We start from the raw sequence: 27,885 nt of genomic DNA, 5'->3' as shown, positions 1-27,885 counted from the left end.
ATGGCTGCCCTCCTGAAGAAACGAGCGGTTGCAGAATTTAGTCAAGTTATTCAGGTAAATAAAGCCTAAAGTATTTTGTCATTCAAACGGAGATGTTTTATACATCATTACTTTATTATAATTGGTTATAAAAATGCGTGAAGTAAGATGCCTTTCACCGTAGCGTTTCAATATTGGACTGCATCCCCAGTTTTGACGGATGTACCGCAATCCGAAAAGGTTCCGATCTGCGAGGTACAATTATTAGTTATTAATTAATTAAAAGTATACCTGGCGAATATATAACATATCGTCATATTATTTACCTGGATTGCAGATATAGCTTGTTTGTTGTAAAATGTTTTCTTTGTCGGTAAAAAGAAAACTTTATAAATGTTTAGACTCAATAACTCAAAGAAGATATATCCCAAGAGAGCTACATGCACATTACGGAAAAACAATTTCTATATAAGAACTGTCAAGATATGGAACAGTCTACCAGAATCAATAGTATCCGCACCCAGTATAAATGCTTTCAAAAACGCCATAGATAATCACTGGAATAATCAAGAACTAGTATATAACTACAAAGCCGAAATAACATAATTTATATATGGAAAACAGAACTGTAATTTTTATTTTGAATGCTTTATTTTATACTCAGAAGTTACATATGTATTTTTTTTTATTTTGTTATGGAGCCTGGTATAGAGGACTACAACAGTCCTGCACCAGAATAAACTTAACTTAACTTAACTTTTAGACTGATATGGTGCTTTACCCGCCGACTTTAAGTAAGATGATATATACATTTAAAGTCTTACCGGTCATGACTTATCATACGAGAAAGGAAAAAAGCAAAGCTGTACATAAACAAAAGAATCGAACTGAAAACGTATTAATGAATAAACACAATATAACATTTATTGTCATTGGTATAACACAGTCACACTATTATTACTATACAGTATTTGTTAAAATTCCACGTGTGAATAAAGGAAATAAAAAGTAAAAGTCATGTCGCTTTTATAAAAATCTAGAAAAGGATTTGAGTATTATTTGGTTGATTTTTGCATCGTATAATGGTGTTGATATATCTTTATCTGCATCGATATATTTTCTGTGCAGTGAGTTATGTGATCAAGTTGTATACAAAATCGCTCTTTCAGATGCTAGCAGCTTGTGCAAGAATACTTGGTCAAAATATGTCATTAATTTATTCAAATGTAAAACATTTTTTAAATGAATAAGAATATACACAACCACAAATATGGGTAATATTCATGCATTTGAGTGACAGCTTTGAGTAATAAATTGCTTACTCAAATGAGGAATGATTCGAAATTAAAAAAACATACATGCTTTTAAAAAATTGCTACTAATTTAAAGGAGCTTCAACTATTTAACATGATCCACTGTGTTTATTTGTATAAGAAACAATAATTTCTGTTCTAATTTCTATTCTCTGTTGACTACAGTGCTTAGTTATTTGGAGCATATAATATTTCATCCACACTATCAGGAATCGAAGTGATTAATTTGTGATATTTACAAAAACCAGACAACTGAAATTGTTCAGTTTTTGTGTAAAAATGTATAATTATTATTGCATTTGATATTGCACCATGTCAAAAATATGACACTTTTTTTTGGCGCAAAAATCTAAAAGAACTTAATCAGTTGTTTCCATTTCAAATATATCCAATTTAATTAACTAATTTATTTTTCAAAGTAGTAACTATCATTCAGTTTTAGGACCATTATATTTAAATGGGAGGTTGTGTCCAGCCTGTTACAGTAAAAAAAGAATGCTGGTTTTGCTGATTTATTTCATTTTAGGTCATTTGACCCAAAGGGTTTAAGATGATCTATAGCCATTGTGCTTTGTCTGGTGTCATGCTCTGTCCATCATGGGTAAACTTTTTCTATAAAACCCTATTTCTCTTTCATGCCTGGATGGATTTCAGCTAAATTTAGTCTGATGCATGATTGGGTGAGGGTAATCATTTTAAAATTTTGTTTCTATCCTTAGGGTCCAAGGGACAGGGCCCTAATGAGGAAAGTGCAGAAATTTGATTTAAAACCCTTCTCCTCCTTTCTGCCTGAGTGATGTTCAAAAGCCTTTGGCCTGATTCATCAATTAGGCAATTATTTCTTAAATTAAGAAATTTGATTTGACCCCTTGGGACTTTGGGACAAGGCCCGAAAATGGAAAATAATCAATATTTGGCCTCAAAACACTACTCCTTATTAATTCATGAATGAATCTCAATGAAATTTAGTGTGAAATGTCATTGAGAGAGAGGAATCATTTCTTAAATTCAGAAAGATGATTCAACACCTTAGGGACTTTGGGGCGGACCCCAAAACGGGGAAGTAAGGCAACATTTTGCTGAAAAATGCTACTCTTCCTTAATGCTTGTATGGATTTCAACCAAATTTGGTATGAAAATCATTGAGAGTGGAGAATCATTTCTTAAATTCAGAAAGTTGATTTGACCCGTAGTTAATAGGAATGATCCTGATCTGCTTGAAAGGTCACAGGGATAAAATGTGTTAGAACTTTTAAATGACATTTTCTCAACAACCAAAAGGCCAGGGATGATGCTATTAAGTTATAGCATGCTAGGATGAAGAGCTGCCAACTTTGTCCATGTGAATGACATTGACCCACTTTCAAGGTCACACATATCAAATGTGTTGGCATGTTTAACTGACATCTCAATAACTAAAAGTACCAGGTTGCAGGTATTGGACCAACTTTCAAGGTTGTAGGGATCAGATGTGTTGAAATACTTAAGCAACTTCTTCTCAATAACCGAAAGGCCAAGGTTCATGATATTGGGCCTGTAGCATGCTTTTTCAACAAGCAATATGTCCGAAGTAATGGCATTTGTGTAGTGCATGTATAAAGAATATGATTTCATGTTTGCAGAAAATGTCTTGATGAACCAACAATGTCTTCTATATAAACTGTAGAGTAGTTGAGCAATTTATTTTAGGTCTATTTTTCTTCATTCATGTAAAAGATCTTTATAGTCAGATGACTGTTATGGTCCATGGACCTCTATCATATAAAGGTCTTTATAGTCAGATGACTGTTAAGGCCCATGGACCTCTATCATATAAAGGTCTTTATAGTCAGATTACTATTAAGGCCTGTGGGCGTCTTATTAACCTTTTCTTCATTTCACTCAAATTGTTTTAGAGAGTTATGACTGAATTATGTTAACACTGTAAAATCTGTTGCCAAGGCAATCAAAACTTTAAAAAAAAAACCTGTTAAAAGCATGTGTGTCATGTAGTAATTGTTGTAGGGTTTTTCTATCGAGTCCATCACCATTTCCAAAAGTTTGAAGATTCCAATAACAAAGAAATATAGAAGGTTCTCTAAATTTTAATGAGTTCCTCAGGGGAATCTCTATTAGATAATACTCATCATTGGTTGCAAAATTCCCTGATATAATTGCACATTTAATGTTTTTGGAATGTCAGGAGGAGCCCAAACCTGTTAAACGCTTGAAGCTGATCCAGCGTCCACCTCCTCAAGAAATCAGTCTAGACTTAGAAGGTGCAACAAGTACATATGACACTCTTCAGAGGCTGTTGACATTTGAGGAAAGCTTTCCAGTGCGCGGTGAGGACGTAACTGGTGTGGTTCGTGAGCTACTAGACCACTATCCTCGTGAAAAGGAGGCAGTGTTGAGATGGAAGGTTGCATCGTTACTAGCTCGTCTTGTACAACTTCCGGGGTACAATGCCGAGGCACTGACTGATGACATCATCAGACTCCTAAAGACAGAGAGTAAGTCATTTGTGTATATTGTGTGTATCAATGATTATTTATATTACCACACAGAAAAGTAGGAAAACTGTGAAATAATTTTTAAACCATTGAAGAATTAACGCATCGCTAGCTATTTTTGCTGTTTCACAGTACATTAATATGATTATTCAACAATTCTTTCTAGACTATCACTAAGATATGTTATACAACAATTCCTTATGGATCACCACTAAAAATTTATCTTGTAGCTGGTGAATTTTAATTGTTAAAAATTATAAGCTTTCTAGATGTCTTTTGCTCTTTAACACATTCAGGTCCAATTTTCACAGATTTTGATTTCTGATTTAGAGCAAACTTGATGTAGGAATAACCATGAATTCACATTTTACTCGAATTCTAGTAGAATTTTGGTAGAAGGTCCTTGATAGTCAAAAAGTGTGTCATTCTTGTCATTTTCAATATGTCTTGTTTTTGTTTGACAATCAGAGTCCAACAAGGCCATTAGTCAGCTCGTGGAAGTTTTGAGAAAGATTGGAATGTCTTCTCCCTACAATACTTCTCTACATCACCAGCTTATTATCACAAGTAAACAGGTGAGAATACCCAATCAAATTCACTGATTTGTTTAATGTAATATTGTGCTATCCTTTAGATCTGTTGTAAACAGGTGAGAATACCCGATCAAATTCACTGATTTGTTCAGTGTAATATTGTGCTATCCTTTAGATCTGTTGTAAACAGGTGAGAATACCCGTTCACTGATTTGTTCAGTGTAATATTGTGCTATCCTTTAGATCTGTTGTAAACAGGTCAAAATTCACTGATTTGTTCAGTGTAATATTGTGCTATCCTTTAGATCTGTTGTAAACAGGTGAGAATACCCAATCAAATTCACTGATTTGTTTAATGTAATATTGTGCTATCCTTTAGATCTGTTGTAAACAGGTGAGAATACCCGATCAAATTCACTGATTTGTTCAGTGTAATATTGTGCTATCCTTTAGATCTGTTGTAAACAGGTGAGAATACCCGATCAAATTCACTGATTTGTTCAGTGTAATATTGTGCTATCCTTTAGATCTGTTGTAAACAGGTGAGAATACCCGATCAAATTCACTGATTTGTTCAGTGTAATATTGTGCTATCCTTTAGATCTGTTGTAAACAGGTGAGAATACCCGATCAAATTCACTGATTTGTTCAGTGTAATATTGTGCTATCCTTTAGATCTGTTGTAAACAGGTGTAAAATTCACTGATTTGTTCAGTGTAATATTGTGCTATCCTTTAGATCTGTTGTAAACAGGTGAGAATACCCGATCAAATTCACTGATTTGTTCAGTGTAATATTGTGCTATCCTTTAGATCTGTTGTAAACAGGTGTCCAACAATCCTTCTACATTCCTCCCTTCCTGCAGTTTAAACTGAAAGTTACATCTTTGGAATTTTGATTTTTCAGTATCTCAGAAACACTGGCCACATAGCTAGGTGTAGTTGCTTGGATTTGATTGGAGATTTGGGATCACCTGACCAGCTAATTGAGGACAGCAACCAATCAGGCAGTAACAATATGACAATACAGAAGTTACTCATGGGTTTTACACAGGATCACGATCCTAGAGTGAGGTCACGAGCGTTCCAAGCGATGGTAATTTTTTGAAAATATTATTTCGAAATAAGATTAAATAACTTACAAAAATGTGATAATTTTTTATTCACATTTCCGACGTGTTTAATTTTCTCTCCCAACTGGTTTGTTTGTTTTACAGGGTTGTATTTCTCAGTTTTACTCTCAATTTTCCTTATGTTATACCACAGTTAGTTTGATTAAAGTCCCAATCCCTAATAAACAATTCCTGCCCAACTATCTTCTTATTCAAACCAGAAGAGAGCTTATTTTGCTGTAAAAACTGTCCATACCTTTGCACTTGAAGTCTAGTTAAAGATGGCTGCTATATCCGAAACAAACCATACATATAAATAACAATTCAATGAAATCACCAGAAAGAGGGTACTGTATCTGTTTACACTAGTCTGAGTTCAGAGTTGAGGTTAAGGACTGACCTACAGATTTTAACATCTTTATTCCACCATCATCAGATGCTTTTTCAGATCTCATTTGTAGGTTTCCTCAGTCCGTACTTTTGCCATTTTGATTTTAGGGCTAATCAGAAAAACAAAATGACTGACATCCGGCCATCTTGGATTTTGACAATGGAAGTTGTTATCTCTATTTCTTGAGAAGAACTGGATGGATCTTTCTCAAATCTGATATGTAGGTTCACGGTTCTCCTTGGTCCCTAGTTATGCCTATGTGATTTTGGGACTGATCAGAAAACCAAAATGGCCATCTTGGATTTTGAGAATGAAAGTTTGTTATCGCTATTTCTTGAAAGGTATCAAATAGATTTTACTCAAATTTCAATTTTAAGTGTACTTTTGTCCCTAGTTATGCTTGTTCAATTGTGGAATTGATCAGAACAACAAAATGGCTCATAGGAAGCCATCTTAGAATTTGACTAGGAAATATTTTCATCTCTATTTCTTGATAAGTACTTAATGGAACTCTCTCAAATTTCATATGTAGATTCCTCTTGGTAGCGCATTGTGTTATTTCTTTGTTTTTTGAGAAATGTTTAAATTAAGTAGAGCAAAAACAGAGAAGAGAAAAGAAAAGAAGGGAAAAGATTCAAGTTTCAAATAACAAATAAAGATCAAACAATGGTGTGTGCCAAGAGCCCCCTGGTTATAGTTCGGAAGCACTGGATTTATCGTTGTCAGATTTCATACGCTCAGGTTCATTATATCATTATTTCTCCAAGGGAACTTTCAATTAAGATAAAACTTGTAAAGATGAAATAATGATGTGTGTCACGGTCCTGCCCGGATCTCTTGTTGGATAGTGTAAAGGATCCAACTTTAAAGAATGTCACGCCAAATGAATGTTTTATTAGATCAAAAAACAATCATTTTGTCCTGTAATCATATTCAAATCTTATAATCATGTTACTTTGTTTTCTACCATTTTTCCTTTTTCTCAGACAATTGTACAATTTCCTACAAATTTTACATTTTTTCTTCACACATTACCACATGTCTTCATGCCCATAATCTTATTTCCTTCAAATACTATTATCCTCGGATGTGGACTCTAGAGAATCAACATCAATTTAACAAAATTATGATACTGATCAGTTCACAGCTGTAGGGTTGAGATAAGTCAGATTGATGTATTTTGAGTGTGAATTTTGCTTTTCTCTCTCCTTTTTATTCAGTGGCAACAATGAAAATTTTTCACTGACCACTGAATAACTCTAGCGAACCTTTGAATAACCAGGGCCAAGAAGGTATATTGTGTTTTCTTTACAGCTCCAGTTTCATCAGCGAGGTCTGCCCCTGGGGGAAGGGATCTACCAGCATGCATGCTCTGCCCTCACAGATGATTACCGGGGAGTCAGGCTTGCTGCCATCAAACTTGTCTGGGTCCTTAGTCACCTTTACCCAGAAAGGTCAGTCAGTGCTTGTTCCATTTTATAGGGTGACCTGATGTAAGGTGCATTATTTTAGGTGTACCTTGCATAGTCAATACTTTGTAATTTTCTGTCTTGGATTTTGGAATCTACTAACAGTGATTCGTTTTTTTTTTTTTTGTGTTTAATTTTGAACAATGCTGTTATAAATACTATGACCTTTTTGTACTGACTTCAAAATCTCATTTACAAATATTCATGGTACAGTGAACTTCATTAACAATAGATAATGGACTGCACAGGTATTATATTATATAGTTCTTAATCTCAGTCTCTATGATGCTAAATCTCAAATTTCAACAAGAACTTTACTAGTTTACCGATATACAATCGAACCTTGTTATCTCGAACTTGTATACCACAAAGACTTTTAATTTAAATTTTTTAAGCAGTCCTAGCCAAACTGAACACCAAACATTTGAAATTGTTTAAATTGAATGCTCAGATTACTTGAAGTTTTCCTGCAGTCCAGGCGACCTAACAAGGTTCGACATGCCTGAAGGTCTGTTTTTTAACATACTGGATGGTATTTGTAGTAGTGATTGGACAATGATTGGATATAAGCAATTATCTTATTGTTGAACATCATCTGATGCGATGATCGACTGTGATTTTTTGGACATCAGTACCTTAGTATTTTCTTCTGTTTTAACAAAAACAAAATTCATATTTTGCATTTTAGAGATTCCAATTGCCAATAACATTCTTACGCAAATTCTAGGTAAATGGTATAAGGTATTACCTTATAAGTATGCATCCACTTTCCGCGTATATTGAACACACAGCCAGCAGATTATGTAATCAATTTACGACATTCGAAAGCCGGTCCGATTATAACTGATAATCGAAGATGGTATGGATTTTAACTGATTTCCCATCAACAATTTGAAGGTCTCTTTCTGGTTCATTCTGGTCTTTAATGTAACAAATTTTAACAATGGTTAGAGAAACAGAACGTTACATTTTCATGGTTCATTTTGTTACAGAAAGTGTTTCTTTAATAAATTTCATGCTCAATCATTTCTTTATTGATTCTGATTGGTAGCCTTATTCCCGTCCCTGACTCTGATGAGAAACTACGATTAGTGGATGATGGCTTCACAAAGATCTGTAACATGATCAACGACATCTCGATGATTGTGAGAGTGGAGGCTGCTACGTTACTGGTAAGATAACAGCCGTAATGATATTACTTCCTGTATAGAGGCCCAGGTATCTTTGTTCCGGGTCATTCTTGGGAAGGAATCATTCTAGAATGGTCACTACCAGCCGGCTATTCATCTGTCTGAGGTGTCAGTCGAGACATTCACCAGATCACTATTTCAGTATTACACAAAAGTGTTAATAGTGTCAGAAAGTACATAGAGGGTGTAGATAGTAGTTCAGTCTGATAGTATTGATTGCTGCCACTTCACATCTCTGGTTTAAATAAACATTGGTATGGGTGATAGGCTACCTCAAACTTCCATATGGCTAAAATATATTTGTCTACACTTTCTCCAGTATAACTGTATGTTGAGAACTCCATTGTGATACAATAATCACCACTTTCTGGAGATTATATAAACTTTATTTATATTACAACTATTACAAAAAAAAATTAACAGTTTATCTCTCCCGTTGGCCAAGATGGAAGTGTGGTAACTGTGGGAAGAACCAGTGTACTCTGGGAAAACTGACATGGACAGGCAGCAGACAGTTTCTGAGGATAATGTATATTAATACCAATTATTGATGTTTGCTATAAAAAGTTAAAGTTACCTTACTTCAATAATTTTCATGAATATACACCTTCACTTTTAAAAGCAAGGTCCTCTTGTGATATGGCAGAGAGTTTCAACTGCCTAATGTCTAGGCATAGATAGATATTATTTTTTGTAGTACCATATGTATGACTGATCATTGATTAATGTTTGAATGTTCTAGAGAAGGCAACTTATGATTGTATGTGAATCTATTCCTCTATATATAAATGGTTTCAGGGATCTCTACATCAAGTCAGTCCAAAGTTCCTTGAGCAGACCCTGGACAAGAAGCTGATGTCTAATATGAGAGTAAGTAACACTCATAATATGAAGATACCATCATTAACTTCAGATTTATTTATATAAAACACTATTTCTTAGATTTATAAATAGGAGACTGTGTGCGAAACAGTCAAAGATTGAACCTATATAAGTTATGAATCGGGTTAATCAGAAGTGATATTTAGATACAACTTGTGTTTGTGACATAATGAATCGGATTAATCAGAAATGATAATATCTGGGAAAATAGTACACAGTGAATTGACTTTAATTTAATACCTGTTTGTGTTTATAGAAGAAGGAGAGTGCCCACGAGAGGGCAAAGGAGCATTTTTCCTCGGGCCAGTGGGCAACAGGTCAGAAATGGGCAGACGATGCTCCGAAGGAGGAGGTGGATCCTGATGCTGTCTCACTGATGAATATTGGAGCTTGTGGGGCTTTTGTTCATGGTCTAGAGGATGAGTTTCTGGGTAGATACATTCATAATTTATCAGTGGAAACAATGTTTGATAACTTGTCATAAGTTTAAGAATTTTAGAAATTATCAGGCTGTCAACCGATTCCTATATTTTCCTGTGTTTTGGTTCAAAAACCTGTATTTTGAAAGACCACCTATATTTCCTATATTTTCCTATTTTTTGAAAAAATATTTCTTTATTTTTCAGGAAATTTGTTGCCTCAAAGCAAGCAAAAACTATCTATATTTTGTTGAAAAATATGCCTATATTAATCCTATATTTTGAAGAAGACTTAGTTGACAGCCTGAATTATGGAAAATAAAAAGAATATATGTTCTGTTAATCTGAGTATCAGATCACATTTACTTTTTCTTGTGACAACTTTATGATATAATGATTAATGAGATTCTCTCAGTCTGCTGTTAATAGCGTCCCCAGTGAAATGATTCAGCTAAGGTGTCTGTTACAGTCATGTACAGTAGTATGTATATATGTAATTTGTATTAATTAGGTGTAGAATGATCGTCTGCATTATTTGCATCGAGTCGTAGAGTTCCATGACACCAGAAGTTTTCCTTGTATAAATGGCTTTGTCCTTCAAATTGCATAAATTTTCCCTGGGAAATCACATATAAAGAAAATTCTCTAAAAATGAGAATTAATTTTATTTATTTCAAGAAAAGTTTTTTAGTCAGAACCAAACCTAGTGCTTGCCATGCCTTCTGCTGATATCTTTAAATTGATCTTTGACAGAGGTGAGAAATGCATCCTTGGATTCATTGTGTGAGCTGGCTGTACAATCTCCAAGTTTCGCTGCGCTTTCCCAAGACAGTGTCATTGACATGTTTAATGATGAGATCAAGAGCGTACGTCTCAATGCCATCAACAGTCTCCGCAAACTCAGCCATCTTCTGACACTTAGAGAGGATCAGTTGGAAATCATACTGGGAGTTCTACAGGTAAGTCATATCATACTGGTAGTTCTACAGGTAAGTCATATCTTACTGGTAGTTCTACAGGTAAGTCAGATCATACTGGGAGTTCTACAGGTAAGTCATATCATACTGGGAGTTCTACAGGTAAGTCAGATCATACTGGGAGTTCTACAGGTAAGTCATATCATACTGGGTATTCTACAGGTAAGTCATATCATACTGTGAGGTCTACAGGTAAGTCAGATTATACTGGTAGTTCTACAGGTAATTCATATCATACTGGGTGTTCTACAGGTAAATCATATCATACTGGGAGTTCTACAGGTAAGTCATATCATACTGGGTGTTCTACAGGTAAGTCAGATCATACTGTTAGTTCTACAGGTAAGTCATATTATACTGGGTGTTCTACAGGTAAGTCAGATCATACTGGAATTCTACAGGTAATTCATATCATACTGGGTGTTCTACAGGTAAGTCATATCATACTGGGAGTTCTACAGGTAAGTCATATCATACTGGGTGTTCTACAGGTAAGTCAGATCATACTGAGAGTTCTACAGGTAAGTCATATCATACTGGGAGGTCTACATGTAAGCCATATCATACTGGGTATTCTACGGGTAAGTCCGATCATACTGGGAGTTCTACAGGTAAGTCATATCATACTGGGTATTCTACGGGTAAGTCCGATCATACTGGGAGTTCTACAGGTAAGTCATATCATACTGGGTATTCTACAGGTAAGTCAGATCATACTGGGAGTTCTACAGGTAAGTCATATCATACTGGGTATTCTACGGGTAAGTCCGATCATACTGGGAGTTCTACAGGTAAGTCATATCATACTGGGTATTCTACAGGTAAGTCAGATCATACTGGGAGTTCTACAGGTAAGTCATATCATACTGGTAGTTCTACAGGTAATTCATATCATACTGGTAGTTCTACAGGTAAGTCATATCATACTGGTAGTTCTACAGGTAATTCATATCATACTGGTAGTTCTACAGGTAAGTCATATCATACTGGGAGTTCTACAGGTAAGTCATATCATACTGGGTATTCTACAGGTAATTCATATCATACTGGTAGTTCTACAGGTAAGTCATATCATACTGGTAGTTCTACAGGTAATTCATATCATACTGTTAGTTCTACAGGTAAGTCATATTATACTGGGTGTTCTACAGGTAAGTCAGATCATACTGGAATTCTACAGGTAATTCATATCATACTGGGTGTTCTACAGGTAAGTCATATCATACTGGGAGTTCTACAGGTAAGTCATATCATACTGGGTGTTCTACAGGTAAGTCAGATCATACTGGGAGTTCTACAGGTAAGTCATATCATACTGGGAGGTCTACATGTAAGTCATATCATACTGGGTATTCTACGGGTAAGTCCGATCATACTGGGAGTTCTACATGTAAGTCATATCATACTGGGTATTCTACGGGTAAGTCCGATCATACTGGGAGTTCTACAGGTAAGTCATATCATACTGGGTATTCTACAGGTAAGTCAGATCATACTGGGAGTTCTACAGGTAAGTCATATCATACTGGTAGTTCTACAGGTAATTCATATCATACTGGTAGTTCTACAGGTAAGTCATATCATACTGGTAGTTCTACAGGTAATTCATATCACACTGGTAGTTATACAGTAAGGATGTGAAATCAATTACAAAGGTAAATAACAAATGCAGATCTATGTTATGATATACTGTATAACATGAAATGGAATTCAATACTTTCTTTTGTTGTTTAAACCTAAACTGTTCTTTTAGTAGTAAAAATCTTAAAGATACACTATAACATTTAACTTTACACTTTGTTCAACTATCTGAAATTGTAATTGTTTGTAATTTTGTGATTTTTCAATCGCCACAAAATGAAAATGGATTTCCACTCAGCAAATATATCATGTTATGCAGTTTATACAACAGAGAAAGTGTCAATGAATCATTAATCAAAAGTTTTAAAAATTAACAAAATAAACACATCTTTAAATTATATCACTGAAATTTGTATTTCCTAGGATTTCTCAGGCAGCACACGAGAAGCTCTGCGGAACATGCTGTGTGAAATGAGGCTTGCTACAAAAGAGTGTCTGAACACCAGTGTTATGAGTCTGTTGGATAACTTAAGGCGCTATCCCCAGGATAAACTGTCCGTGTGGCGGTGTATGCAGCATCTTGGCAAGCACCACGCCCACCTTATTCTTCCCCTTGTTCCAGAACTTCTCTGTCTCCATCCTTACTTTGACACGCCTGAACCAGACATGGAAGATCCTGCCTGTATCCTTAACTGATAGAGTGTCTAACTACATGTAATGTAATTGTGTGTGTATACACATGTAATCTAATTGTGTGTGTGTACACATGTAATGTAATTGTGTGTGTGTATACACATGTAATCTAATTGTGTGTGTGTACACAGGTAATGTAATTGTGTATGTGTACACATGTAATGTGATTGTATGTGTGTACACATGTAATGTAATTGTATGTGTGTACACATGTAATGTAATTATGTGTGTGTACACTTGTAATGTAATTGTGTGTGTGTGTACACATGTAATGTATATGTATGTGTGTAGACATGTAATCTAATTGTGTATGTGTACACATGTAATGTAATTGTATGTGTTTACACATGTAATGTAATTATGTGTGTGTACACTTGTAATGTAATTGTGTGTGTGTACACAGGTAATGTAATTGTGTGTGTGTAGACAGGTAATGTAATTATGTGTGTGTAGACAGGTAATGTTATTGTGTGTGTGTACACATGTAATGTAATTGTGTATGTGTGTACACATGTATTCTAATTGTGTGCGTATATAATGAATAAACAGGTGGTATATTACTATTCAAGACAACAGCTATATGCTTTCATCTACCATTTGATAACTTCCGCAAATTCATCAAACTAAAACACTTTGCATCCATATTTTATAGACATTTTCTAATTAAGTATTACTGTTACACCTAATGAAGTTTTAAGTCACCTGAGACAAACCCTTTTTGTCCGCAGCCGTCCAGCATCTGTCGTACATCCCTTCTACATCCGTCGTACATCCCTTGTACATCCATCGTCCATCCCTTGTACATCCGTTGTCCATCCCTTGTACATCCGTCGTACATCCCTTGTACATCCGTTGTCCATCCCTTGTACATCCATAAGCTTTCTATATTTTTGATTTCTTGTGGAAATCCCTGACCTGATTTCAATGTAACTTGGCAGAAACCTTCCATGGCCAAAGGTTACTCAAAATGGTAGATTATGGGTCACCAGCCCCAGGGCTTGAGGGCCAGGGCCAAAAACGGTCAGATTGACTGAAATTTCAAAACTTTTTTTCTCAATAATCAAAAATGGTAGAATGAAAAACTGGATGAATGATGGATGGAAGGGTGCTTTAACAAAATTGTAAATGTCATGACCTCAGGGTCTCACATTAAAGCTTGCTTTAGTTTTATAGGAAAATTGGATTTTTGAGGATGAAGTTGGATTCTCTAGGATCTCATTAAAATCTCGGTTTTCTGGGTCTAGAGTTTCTTGTAAGGGATAGATATCACACAATGACTGGTGCTTGTTTATCATTTTAATGTGACTTTGGGTTACTTAAGTTTGTTTTTTTTGAGGAATTTTAAAGTCTTATCTAGGCACTTTAGATGACACCAGGAAACTGCTTTCTGTAGACCTGCTTTTATTTTCAAGAAGAAAGTTGTTTTCACTCACTGTTACAGTACAGTGAATTTGGTGGTCAATAAGTCAAAATTTACATCACATGATTTCTCAAGGTAAATAAAATTGTTGCCAGATGTTTTGTCAGGTATGATGTAAACATTTTCAAATGTATTTGCATATGACACCAAATATTCTATTCTATTCTGTTCCATTTGATTTTAGGAAATGAATTGTTACAGTGAATGTTAATTTATTACATTATGACCTTTAACCCCTGATTCCAGACATTAGTATACTATTACTAGTTTTTAACTCGGCTGTGAATACGCCCACCATGATGCCAATGTTCCAGGGCCATGTGTGGCGTCACTATCACTACCTCAAGGAGAGTGTTCCCGACATGCTTCCTGTCCTGCAGGTGAGATAATTACAGTTGTGACTTAGACTATCCTAAGGACAACTGTCCTGACATGTTTAACAGGTGAGATAATTACAGGTGTGACTTCCACTATCCTAAGGACAACTGTCCTGACATGTTTAGCAGGTGAGATAATTACAGGTGTGACTTATACTATCCTAAGGACAACTGTCCTGACATGTTTAACAGGTGAGATAATTACAGGTGTGACTTCCACTATCCTAAGGACAATTATCCTGACATGTTTAACAGGTGAGATAATTACAGGTGTGACTTAGACTATCCTAAGGACAACTGTACTGACATGTTAACAGGTGAGATAATTACAGGTGTGACTTAGACTATCCTAAGGACAACTGCCTGACATGTTTAACAGGTGAGATAATTACAGGTGTGACTTAGACTATCCTAAGGACAACTGTACTGAAATGTTTAACAGGTGAGATAATTACAGGTGTGACTTACACTATCCTAAGGACAACTGTCCTGACATGTTACCTATTTAATTGGTAAACAAGTAACATGATTACAGGTGTAGCTAACACAACTACAGGAACAGCATGTTTATATTCACCTGCAAAATTTCTGCCAATAAATTTTTGTGAAGTAATTTTAGTAAAACATTTCTTTGACAGGTACCTGGTAAAATTTATGGTGAAACTGTTCAAACGGAGCGGGTCAAGTCTGACAGTAATCAGTTTGTTCAACAATCTCTGCGACAACTGGAAAACATAGGCACCATGGATCTCAATGCTGCTCATGGGTTGCTGGAGATGTTGGTTAGGTGTGTACTTCAGGATTGTTAGCATTTAGCTTCAAGGAATCATCCATTATTTGTGTTTGTTGAAGTATTAGGGCCTATTAAATATTTTACATTATTTCCTTGGGGCTGCATTAACTGAGCGGTTAAGGCATCTTACTGTTTTTATCACAACCCCTTCACATCTGGGCCGCAGGTTCAAGGCCTATGTAGGACAGGTGCCAGGTACTGACTACAGGGTGGTTGGTTTTCTCTAGAAACTCCAGCTTGCCTCCACCACCCTAACTTGACACTTTCTTAAATGACCCTGACTGTTAATAGGATATAATTTAAAAGCAACAATGCACTATACTCAATGTGTGATATGACTGTCTTATCTATGTATTATTGAAGTATATTTTAGAAAGATAAATTTTAATTTTGTTTGAATATTAACATAACCTTCTGTCCACGTCATTGATGATCAAACACACAAGTACTATTATAAAATTATTGTAAAAAATTTCATTTTCAAGGGGTTCAAAATTTCACTGTTCATTGATGGAAGCAAATTAAAAAAAATTAAGATACCTTGAAAATAAAATTGATAGAGAGAGCCATATTCCTTTTTATTACTTTGATAAAAAATACATTCCTGTTGAATTTTTTGTTAGATTGAACCTTCAAATATATATTTTTTGATGACTTAAGTTTGTATTGACAGAGACCTACAACACATCACCAAGCTTGATGACAATTCTGCAGCCTCATCGGAATGTATGTCTCTCTTCCTAAAGTGTCAACTCCTTCTCATCAAGGTGAGCATTTCTATATACCAGTCAGATATCTAACTATTACACCACTCAGATATCTAACAATTCAGTATACACCACTCAGATATCTAACAATTCAGTATACACCACTCAGATATCTAACAATTCAGTATACACCACTCAGATATCTAACAATTCAGTATACACCACTCAGATATCTAACAATTCAGTATACACCACTCAGATATCTAATAATTCATAATATACCACTCAGATATCTAACAATTCAATATATACACCACTCAGATATCTAGCAATTCAGTATACACCACTCAGATATCTAACAATTCAGTATACACCACTCAGATATCTAACAATACAGTATACACCACTCAGATATCTAACAATTCAGTATATACCACTCAGATATCTAACAATTCAGTATATACCACTCAGATAGCTAACAATTCAGTATATACCACTCAGATATCTAACAATTCAGTATACACCACTCAGATATCTAACAATACAGTATACACCACTCAGATATCTAACAATACAGTATACACCACTCAGATATCCAACAATTCAGTATACACCACTCAGATATCTAACAATTCAGTATATACCATTCAAATATATACCAATGTGTAGTAATATATACCAATATGTACCAATTAACAGCTTTTATATTGAAAACAAAACAAAGGCACCTGAAGATGAAATAGAATTAACTCTATTGTTTAGACTGTCTAAGATTCAAATCAGTAAGATAAATCCTGTATTTGTAGCTGATGAAGCAGGAACAGACACTGCCTGGCAATAGTAGTGTGGCTACCGACACAATCATGTCTACAACAGACAAGGTAATGTTCATTTGTTTATATATAGAGGATATAGTATCAGAGTTATCTCCCTTATACACCAATGTATACTACGGGAAGTAGGTATGCAACAGTGGGGTTTTTTTAGCCCACCATCTAATAGATGGTGGGTTATTCAAATCGCCCTGCGTCCGTGGTCCTCCGTCCGTCCGTCCGTAAACAATTCTTGTTACTGCTATTTCTGGAAAAGTACTGGATGGATCTTTCTCAAATTTCATATGCAGGTTTCCCTTGGTCCCTGGTTGTGGATTGTACCTTTTTTTTAACTGATTCGCATTCAAGATGGCCGACAGGTGGCCATCTTGGATTTTGGAAGTAAAAGTTTGTTACCGCTATTTCTGGAAAAGAACTGGATGGATCTTTCTCAAATTTCATATGCAGGTTTCCCTTGGTCCCTAGTTGTGGATTGTACCTTTTTTTAACTGATTCGAATTCAAGATGGCCGACAGGCAGCCATCTTGGATTTTGGAAGTAAAAGTTTGTTACTGCTATATCTGAGGAAGTACTGGATGGATCCTTTTGATATTTCATAGATATTGGTTTCCCTTGGTCCCTAGTTGTGCATTGTACCTTTTTTGGACTGATTTGAAATTAAGGTGACCCACAGGCAGCCATCTTGGATGTCGACAATAATACAGCACAAGCATATTGTCCATTATCCACCTGTAACTGACTGCTATCTAATAATACTTTGGGATCTTTTTCAAATGATATTTGCTAATAGGTGCTTAATAAAAATATCTAGTGCCATCATTGAGTACATTCAATGAAGACCAGTTCATGAACATTTACAACACCTGTAACAAACAAAAAATAAACAAATCTTCAAGAACTGAAAACAGATCCTCAAATGGTGGGTGCCAAGATCCCTCTGGGATCTCTTGTTCACCATCTAAAATCACTACCAACCATGAAATTTACATGCAACTGCAGTGAACTTTAGAAAAATGTTTACTGTTAAAATGTAAAAAGCTGTAACCAAGTGTATTAGGGTTGTGGAGCAGTGTATCCACTGAAGTGGAACATATGATTTTCTCAGATATTCCATCGTGAATTTAAACAAAATATTAGTGTCCTGATTTAGTGTTAAGGAATTAGTGTTATATCACTCTACTTGTCGTTAGTATTCCAAAATATCTTATTTGTTGTTAGTATACCAAAATATCTGTGGTTTGGGAAATGACGCTGTAAAAGTTTTAAAAAATTGTTACTTTTCATATTTTTTAGCAATTCTCTTTGCCAGGATTCAAAACTATATGATGATTTAAGAAATGAGAAATAATTCAATTTACCTGACTGATCTTTACCATGTGATTTTAGTGATGTTCTGTATCGATACGTCATAGATTCCTAGCTGATCTTTAACATGTCAGATGTTGGTCTCAGGATATTATTGGTGAATAGAGTTTAAACATCCTATGTTATTTACAGATCCTAAGTATGACCCAACGTCTACAACATGTGTATCTGGGACTGGGAAGTATAGAACTTTCACTTGTCAGACAAACTGAGTTAAAGGCCCGTACGCTACAGACGCTGTCACGGCTCGGCGACTACCAGGAACTCACCATTGTCAGGGACCGATTTAACCAACAACTCAAAACACTACACAAGTAAGAGGATAAACATGTGATTAATTATGAAACTATGTAGGTTATGTTTATTTCTGTCACTTCCTATTGATGATGTGAAATCTAATGGTTCCTGATTTCTATAATACAATACATTATGTAAAAAATACTTATATATACATTTATATCTAAAAATAAACTTGAAATATCATTTCCGTAACTTTCACTTTACACATATAAAATTTTGCAGCTTTTTGAAAATGAAAGACATGATTTCTGTGACATTGTATGTATTCTATCTGATGTCAATGGCTGCTTTCACTTAACCTGGTTGAAACAGAAACATTCTATTACAAATGAATACACAGATGTTTAAAATGTTTTATGTCATATCCTGTCAAACATTAAAACAACAAAACAATAATGAAATATCATTCATGTTAACTCAGACCTAATTTCACGACAATTCTGAAATATGTCTACACCGAATGTTTTATGAAGAAATTCTGAAAACTACTGAGTCAGCAAGTTAGTAGGGGACAGGTAGAGCCGCCCTCCTCAGAATGCATGTGCTAGATATTCATCAGTTCAGTCTTGGTCCTGATCTGTGCCTCTAAATTATCTCCCTTGACTTTGCCTAATGGTTCCTTTTGTCACTTGTATGATTTTTTTTGTGAAGGGAACACCCTTTTTTTTAAACCATTTGTTTTATCAAAGACAAAGAAATACAAGTTAATCTATAATTTATCAACATAAAAAGATCAATATTTCTCAGCAGTTTTGTATATATATTGGGTCTTAAAACTTAAATTTAATTTTTAGTTTATCAATATAAAAATATTATTTCTTCTTTGTGATTTTGTGGTGTATATTTGGTCTTTAAACTTGTCTCAGATAGAGAAATGTATCTGTTATCAAACATGTATATCAGCATCACTGCGAAGTTTTTCATAGTTGATGTAAATCCATTCCAGTGTAAGCTGTTTTTGAAAAGATATCTTTTGGTAAAATTTTTTTAGGCAAGCCCAAAGATTTTTTTTTTCTTATTTATTTAAGCCTTTTAATTCAGAGACATAACATGATATAAAAAAGGCAAGGTCCATAACAAGATAAGAAGTTGAGGGCTTTGACACTGGAGTGCCAAAAGTCATGTATCTTCTAACTTTATATTCTTTACAATAAATGAGTATCAGGTAATGAAAAAGGTTTGATACAAATTTTACAGGTACATGACCACACACCAGATCACGCCCGATTCCTTCAGCACCTATTTATTCTCCGTCCTAGACAGTCTCGATTCCTGTAGTGATACAGAATTCCGGAAACACCTCCAGTTCTCGCTGAAGTCCGTGAAAGCTTGTGCCTTTCCTATGATCAATAAGATCCGTAAAGCCGGTGTTGTGCTCCACGAACCGACAGGAACATCAGATAACCCGATAAAGTTTGCTGCGGGCCTCACATCAGCTGTAGCTGTCGATGCCACATTGGAAAACATTAAGTCGCCTTGTCACGTCAAATTACGGGTGAGAATGGTTTCATAAGATTGTTAGAATATGGCAGAGTAAGTCTGTTTATGTGGACAAACTGATTCATGCTTAATTTAGATATTACACTTCAAGCATAAAGTAGGATTTTCCTGTAAATATGCTTTAAACGTAAAGAAGGTATTCAAGATTAGTATCAGGTATGTCAGGTTTCAGGGAAATATGTTAGATAAGTGGTTGGATGTTTGCTTACACAGCAGTCAGCAAAGCGTCCTTCCAATGTTGCCATACACCTTATCTCCAATCATTGTTCATCATATAAAATTTTGACTCCTCGGTAAACAAAACTTTGTTCCTTCGCTGTAAAAATCATTGTCATTGTCGTGGAACCCGACCTCTGTGTATGCCAATAGCCCTTTCCCTCTTGTCTTTTGCCAGAGATGGCATTGCATTAATCTGTAGAATTTAAAACTAAATGATGATTTTTGAGGTGAAAAGGTTTTGAGATAGTACATATGCATTTTATGAAATTCAACTGAACAAATGTAGAGTAAAGTAAAGGAATTGGTTTTGTTCAATGAGACAACCTTTGAATTTCACACCTTACTGATTTAAAAAAATGTTGGTGGAAACTAGTCTGGGGATTTCCACAAAACATTAGTAGCTGCAAAATATCTGTATAATTGACCAACGTCAGTGTACGGCAAGGTAACTTTTTTTGGCCGTAATTTGTTAAAGATATTCATACTGGCTTTGAAAAGTTAAGGTGAGACTTGTTGGGAAGCAAAATAAGATCAGAAGGTTTGTATTGTCCTTACTTCTTAATGAATAAACCTGGTCCAACTAGTCACACTGATAAATGGAAAGGACTCTGGTAGCACACTTTGATTCTTCGTTCAGTCTCCAATGTTTTACTGAGCAACAAATATCTCCTGCCACTTTTTACTTCAGTTATGTTGGTGGAAAATCTTTCTCTGGGTTGATGAATATTTTCTTAATTTATGCAATGAAACAAACTGATAGAAAACAATTATTGGAGGTTTTGATAAGGTAGATGATAATGTTAGACAGCAATATTTGTGGATTTCAATTCCTTCTACATCGATGATCATCATTTATCAAAAAAAAACCCAAAAAAACAAAGGTTTTCATTTTTGAAATTAGTTTTAATGCATTTACCTGTATCATGGCTGTTTTAAATAAAGGTGAAATATGCTGATCAACAAACACAGCTCATCACTCTCAGTCCTGACGCGTTCCAGAGACTTGGTCAGCTACGACATCGTCTTCAGTCCCAGGTGCTACTCTCCCACGCCCCTTGGTCAGGTAAATATCACTGTTGGTGATTTCTGTATCAGGATCATTAATATTGATGTTTTAATGGAAAAGATTTCATCCACGAATTCATATGTCCATGAACTGTCATAATTAGTACATTTATAGTGCTTACACATGAAGTTAACTGTTCACGAAATAGTGATTTTTGAAAAACCACAGAATCCCCTTGAAAACATATGATTTTAGAGTACTCAAAAGATGTTGTAGTAAAAAGCACAAACTAAAGACAGTTTGTTTCCTTGAGAGAGAAACAAAACTTTCAAATATTTGTTAGAAAATAAATTATGATGGATTTCTTTTGCTTTACAAAAAAGACTGTAAAGTAAAGAAATATTGATGTGTACAGTATACCAGTATATACAGAAAAGTAAAGAAATATTGATGTGTACAGTATACCAGTATATACAGAAAAGTATATTGATGTGTACAGTATACCAGTATATACAGAAAAGTAAAGAAATATTGATGTGTACAGTATACCAGTATATACAGAAAAGTAAAGAAATATTGATGTGTACAGTATACCAGTATATACAGAAAAGTAAAGAAATATTGATGTGTACAGTATACCAGTATTTACAGAAAAGTAAAGAAATATTGATGTGTACAGTATACCAGTATATACAGAAATATTGGTGTGTACAGTATACCAGTATATACAGAAAAGTAAAGAAATATTGATGTGTACAGTATACCAGTATATACAGAAATATTGGTGTGTACAGTATACCAGTATATACAGAAAAGTAAAGAAATATTGATGTGTACAGTATACCAGTATATACAGAAATATTGGTGTGTACAGTATACCAGTATATACAGAAAAGTAAAGAAATATTGATGTGTACAGTATACCAGTATATACAGAAAAGTAAAGAAATATTGATGTGTACAGTATACCAGTGTATACAGAAAAGTAAAGAAATATTGATGTGTACAGTATACCAGTATATACAGAAAAGTAAAGAAATATTGATGTGTACAGTATACCAGTATATACAGAAATATTGGTGTGTACAGTATACCAGTATATACAGAAAAGTAAAGAAATATTGATGTGTACAGTATACCAGTATATACAGAAATATTGGTGTGTACAGTATACCAGTATATACAGAAATATTGGTGTGTACAGAAATATTGGTGTGTACAGTATACCAGTATATACAGAAAAGTAAAGAAATATTGATGTGTACAGTATACCAGTATATACAGAAAAGTAAAGAAATATTGATGTGTACAGTATACCAGTATATACAGAAATATTGATGTGTACAGTATACCAGTGTATACAGAAATATTGGTGTGTACAGTATACCAGTATATACAGAAATATTGATGTGTACAGTATACCAGTGTATACAGAAATATTGGTGTGTACAGTATACCAGTATATACAGAAATATTGGTGTGTACAGTATACCAGTAAATACAGAAAAGTAAAGAAATATTGATGTGTACAGTATACCAGTATATACAGAAAAGTAAAGAAATATTGATGTGTACAGTATACCAGTGTATACAGAAAAGTAAAGAAATATTGATGTGTACAGTATACCAGTATTTACAGAAAAGTAAAGAAATATTGATGTGTACAGTATACCAGTATATACAGAAAAGTAAAGAAATATTGATGTGTACAGTATACCAGTATATACAGAAATATTGATGTGTACAGTATACCAGTATATACAGAAATATTGATGTGTACAGTATACCAGTATTTACAGAAATATTGATGTGTACAGTATACCAGTATATACAGAAATATTGATGTGTACAGTATACCAGTATATACAGAAAAGTAAAGAAATATTGATGTGTACATATACCAGTATATACAGAAATATTGATGTGTACAGTATACCAGTATATACAGAAATATTGATGTGTACAGTATACCAGTATATACAGAAATATTGATGTGTACAGTATACCAGTATATACAGAAATATTGATGTGTACAGTATACCAGTGTATACAGAAAAGTAAAGAAATATTGATGTGTACAGTATACCAGTATTTACAGAAAAGTAAAGAAATATTGATGTGTACAGTATACCAGTATATACAGAAAATATTGATGTGTACAGTATACCAGTATTTACAGAAAAGTAAAGAAATATTGATGTGTACAGTATACCAGTATTTACAGAAAAGTAAAGAAATATTGATGTGTACAGTATACCAGTATTTACAGAAAAGTAAAGAAATATTGATGTGTACAGTATACCAGTATTTACAGAAAAGTAAAGAAATATTGATGTGTACAGTATACCAGTATATACAGAAATATTGATGTGTACAGTATACCAGTATATACAGAAATATTGATGTGTACAGTATACCAGTATATACAGAAATATTGATGTGTACAGTATACCAGTATATACAGAAATATTGGTGTGTACAGTATACCAGTATTTACAGAAAAGTAAAGAAATATTGATGTGTACAGTATACCAGTATTTACAGAAAAGTAAAGAAATATTGATGTGTACAGTATACCAGTATTTACAGAAAAGTAAAGAAATATTGATGTGTACAGTATACCAGTATTTACAGAAAAGTAAAGAAATATTGATGTGTACAGTATACCAGTATATACAGAAAAGTAAAGAAATATTGATGTGTACAGTATACCAGTATATACAGAAATATTGATGTGTACAGTATACCAGTATATACAGAAATATTGATGTGTACAGTATACCAGTATATACAGAAATATTGATGTGTACAGTATACCAGTATATACAGAAATATTGGTGTGTACAGTATACCAGTATTTACAGAAAAGTAAAGAAATATTGATGTGTACAGTATACCAGTATTTACAGAAAAGTAAAGAAATATTGATGTGTACAGTATACAAGTATATACAGAAAATATTGATGTGTACAGTATACCAGTATATACAGAAAATATTGATGTGTACAGTATACCAGTATATACAGAAATATTGATGTGTACAGTATACCAGTATATACAGAAATATTGATGTGTACAGTATACCAGTATATACAGAAATATTGATGTGTACAGTATACCAGTATTTACAGAAATATTGATGTGTACAGTATACCAGTATATACAGAAATATTGATGTGTACAGTATACCAGTATTTACAGAAATATTGGTGTGTACAGTATACCAGTATATACAGAAATATTGATGTGTACAGTATACCAGTATTTACAGAAATATTGATGTGTACAGTATACCAGTATATACAGAAATATTGATGTGTACAGTATACCAGTATTTACAGAAATATTGATGTGTACAGTATACCAGTATATACAGAAATATTGATGTGTACAGTATACCAGTATATACAGAAAATATTGATGTGTACAGTATACCAGTATTTACAGAAAAGTAAAGAAATATTGATGTGTACAGTATACCAGTATATACAGATAGTGTGAGGATAGAGAATCATAGGAATCCTACACACATGAATACCACAATGGCATTGTATGTTCTTTTGATACGACAGGAATTATAAGAATAAGAAATCAGTTAAATAAATGAAAATTACAAATCACTATTTCGTGAACAGTTAACTTCATGTGTAAGCACAATAAATGTACTGATACTAATAATGACAGTTCATGGACATATCAACCACTGGATCAAAAGTGTCCATGATATCAATGAAAATAAATCCCTCATGTAATTGATGACAGTAGTCTGTGTAAAGAAGTTGTAGAATCGTACTTAATAGCTTACGATGTTAAATCATCTGAATGTTTGCTGATGTTGCACCATTACACAGAGAAAAATATAATCGTGTTGTGTTTAAAAGATAATTATCACAATTGATGTGTAAGTATATAATTGTGATGTATTTAAAAGATATCACAATTGATGTGTAGGTTTTGTTGTGTTACAGATTCTACCCATGTTGAGATCAGCGTTGTACTAGATACACCATCATTCTCCGGTGACCAAGACAGCAAGGAGTCTGTCATCGAACTCTGTAAACCTGTCAAAGTTTTGGTGTCGCCCAAATCATTCAAGAGGTGAAAATAGATTATTGTTTCAATATAGAATACAGAGACTGTGTATTTGTCAAATGGTCAAGTGACGTAAACTACATTTAAATGATGTAGGTCAAATGGTCATGTAATGTAGGTCACTCTAAAACTATGTAGGTCAAACGGTCAAGTGATGTAGGTCAAACTGTCATGTGATGTAGACCAGATCATCGATCTTTGCAAAATAGTACACAAGTGTTGTTTTGGACGACAATGTCAAGGCTGCACCTTTGACTACCTACAATTTTGTGGTGCTCAATATGTGTTGTGAACAAGCAGTAAATAGATACAGGATTTTCCATGTCATCTTTTCACTTACAAAAACTCTGCTGACATTTCAGGAAGCTCCAGACCGGACTATATATATATACTTGATGTGTATAGAAAACTTGAAAAAATTTCTTTTGCAAAGTTTGTCTGTAATTACCTATGAAGTAAAATCCAGAATAATCATCGGGGGAAAAAAAACGATCAGCAGTTTAAAGCAAGAAATTTGATTTTGCTGTAACTGTTGGGGAAACAATAAAGAAAAGTATGATAAAACCTATGAAAAGGTCTGTGTTTTGTTTGTTAGATTAAACAAGATCATTTGTTTTTGAAAGAAAGATATACTGATGAAAATTTCCTTTCTGATGATCTGTCTAAACAGAAATTGTGTGACGACCTGTTTCAGTTTATGCTAGCTTGTCATCTATTAGAGATAAACATAATTATCCATATAAAAAAACATGATGATGATGTTTGTGGTGAGGAGCTGAAATCAGGACATTTGAGTGTGGTCCTGTGTGATCAACAACAGAAGTGCTGCTGTGATTGTGTGAACCTAAATATAATTAAATAACTATGGTTAATAAATACAATTAATGTCTAATTGTTTTATGTTATTGTTTTTATTGGTGTCAGCAGGGAGGTTTGTTTTGTTTCCACAATTTTACATATTCTGTGAGCTACCCACAAACATTTCTGTGTGATTCTAAACTTCTAAAAGTAATTTCATCTTTATCAACCAGTGACCTAGTGAAGTGCTTTGTCATTGGATCATAGTGCCCTTTGACCTCAAGGTCAGATGTCAAATAAGTGCTAATTGATGATATGGTTACCAGTCCCTGACAATGGCCATCATCTGTACCAACAAATTTTCAGTTTGGTAAATTATTTAAAATCACCATCTGCTTTATATAGTTTTATTTAAGTCTTGAATTCCTTCCTGTTTCCTTCCCTATCTGCTTTCTTTCTCTCTTCCTCTCTCTAGCCATCTGCCTTCTTTCTCTCCTCTATCTAACCATTTTCTATCATAATCTGTCTCTTCTCTCCTTTTTTCTTATATGTATGTATGTATGTATGTATGTAAGGGCGTGTGTGTGAACTTCTTTGTGTACATACAATGAAAAAATGCAAAAAATAAAATAAATATAAAAAAAGTTGATTATTTATGCTGTACATTAGATATATGATGAACACTCACAATTTGACAAATCCGTAGATGATGATGATGATGATGATGATGATGATGATGATGATGATGATGATGATGATGATGCATGTTAGTGATGATGTGTATGATGATGCATGCTAATGATGATATATATGTGTATTAGGATGATGTGTATGATAATACATGTAAGTGATGATGTGTATGATAATACATGTTTAATGATGATGTGTATGATAATACATGTTTAATGATGATGTGTATGAGGATGATGTGTATAATAATACATACATGATATGTATGATGATACATGTTAATGGTGATGTGTATGGTGACGATGTGTATAATAATACATGCATGTTTAATGATGATGTGTACGGTGATGATGTGTATAATAATACATGCATGTTTAATGATGATGTGTATGATAATACATGTTTAATGATGATGTGTATGAGGATGATGTGTATGATGATACATGTTAATGGTGATGTGTTGTATGATGATGATATGTATGATGATACACTTTAATTGTGATGTGTATGGTGATGATGTGTATGATAATACATGTTTAATGATGATGTGTATGACGATACATGTTAATGATGATGTGTATGATGATGATGTGTATGAGAATATATGTTTAATGATGATGTGTATGATGGTACATGTTTAATGATGATGTGTATGATGATGATGTGTATGATGATACATGTTTAATGATGATGTATGTGATGATAATGTGTATGATGATACATGTTGGACATATGTATGTATGTAAGGGCGTGTG

General features: G+C 34.0%; 1 protein-coding gene across 1 annotated transcript; it reads left to right on the top strand.

The window, feature by feature from the left end:
• LOC132552057 (integrator complex subunit 4-like) lies at positions 1 to 27,885 on the top strand. Its single transcript, XM_060216197.1, has 18 exons — positions 1 to 54; positions 3,475 to 3,784; positions 4,253 to 4,359; positions 5,224 to 5,412; positions 7,134 to 7,273; positions 8,340 to 8,460; positions 9,277 to 9,348; positions 9,617 to 9,791; positions 10,533 to 10,738; positions 12,761 to 13,019; positions 14,697 to 14,830; positions 15,466 to 15,614; positions 16,294 to 16,387; positions 17,134 to 17,208; positions 18,658 to 18,839; positions 20,023 to 20,320; positions 21,487 to 21,607; positions 25,519 to 27,885. Exons 1-18 carry the CDS (start codon positions 1 to 3, stop codon positions 25,650 to 25,652), a joined length of 2,820 nt encoding a protein of 939 aa, XP_060072180.1. The 3' UTR covers positions 25,653 to 27,885.

Source organism: Ylistrum balloti, unplaced genomic scaffold (assembly GCF_031769215.1).
Source record: "Ylistrum balloti isolate Yb309-2 unplaced genomic scaffold, AGI_CSIRO_Ybal_v1 Utg370234, whole genome shotgun sequence".
In the NCBI taxonomy this organism is placed as follows: domain Eukaryota; kingdom Metazoa; phylum Mollusca; class Bivalvia; order Pectinida; family Pectinidae; genus Ylistrum; species Ylistrum balloti.
This window is presented reverse-complemented; position numbering and strand designations above follow the sequence as displayed.

Coding starts and splice junctions, on each gene's coding strand:
- LOC132552057 (XM_060216197.1), top strand. CDS start 1: ATGGCTGCCCTCCTGAAGAAACGAGCGGTTGCAGAATTTAGTCAAGTT. Junction 4,360..5,223: donor TTATTATCACAAGTAAACAG/GTGAGAATACCC, acceptor TTGATTTTTCAG/TATCTCAGAAACACTGGCCA. Junction 7,274..8,339: donor AGTCACCTTTACCCAGAAAG/GTCAGTCAGTGC, acceptor TCTGATTGGTAG/CCTTATTCCCGTCCCTGACT.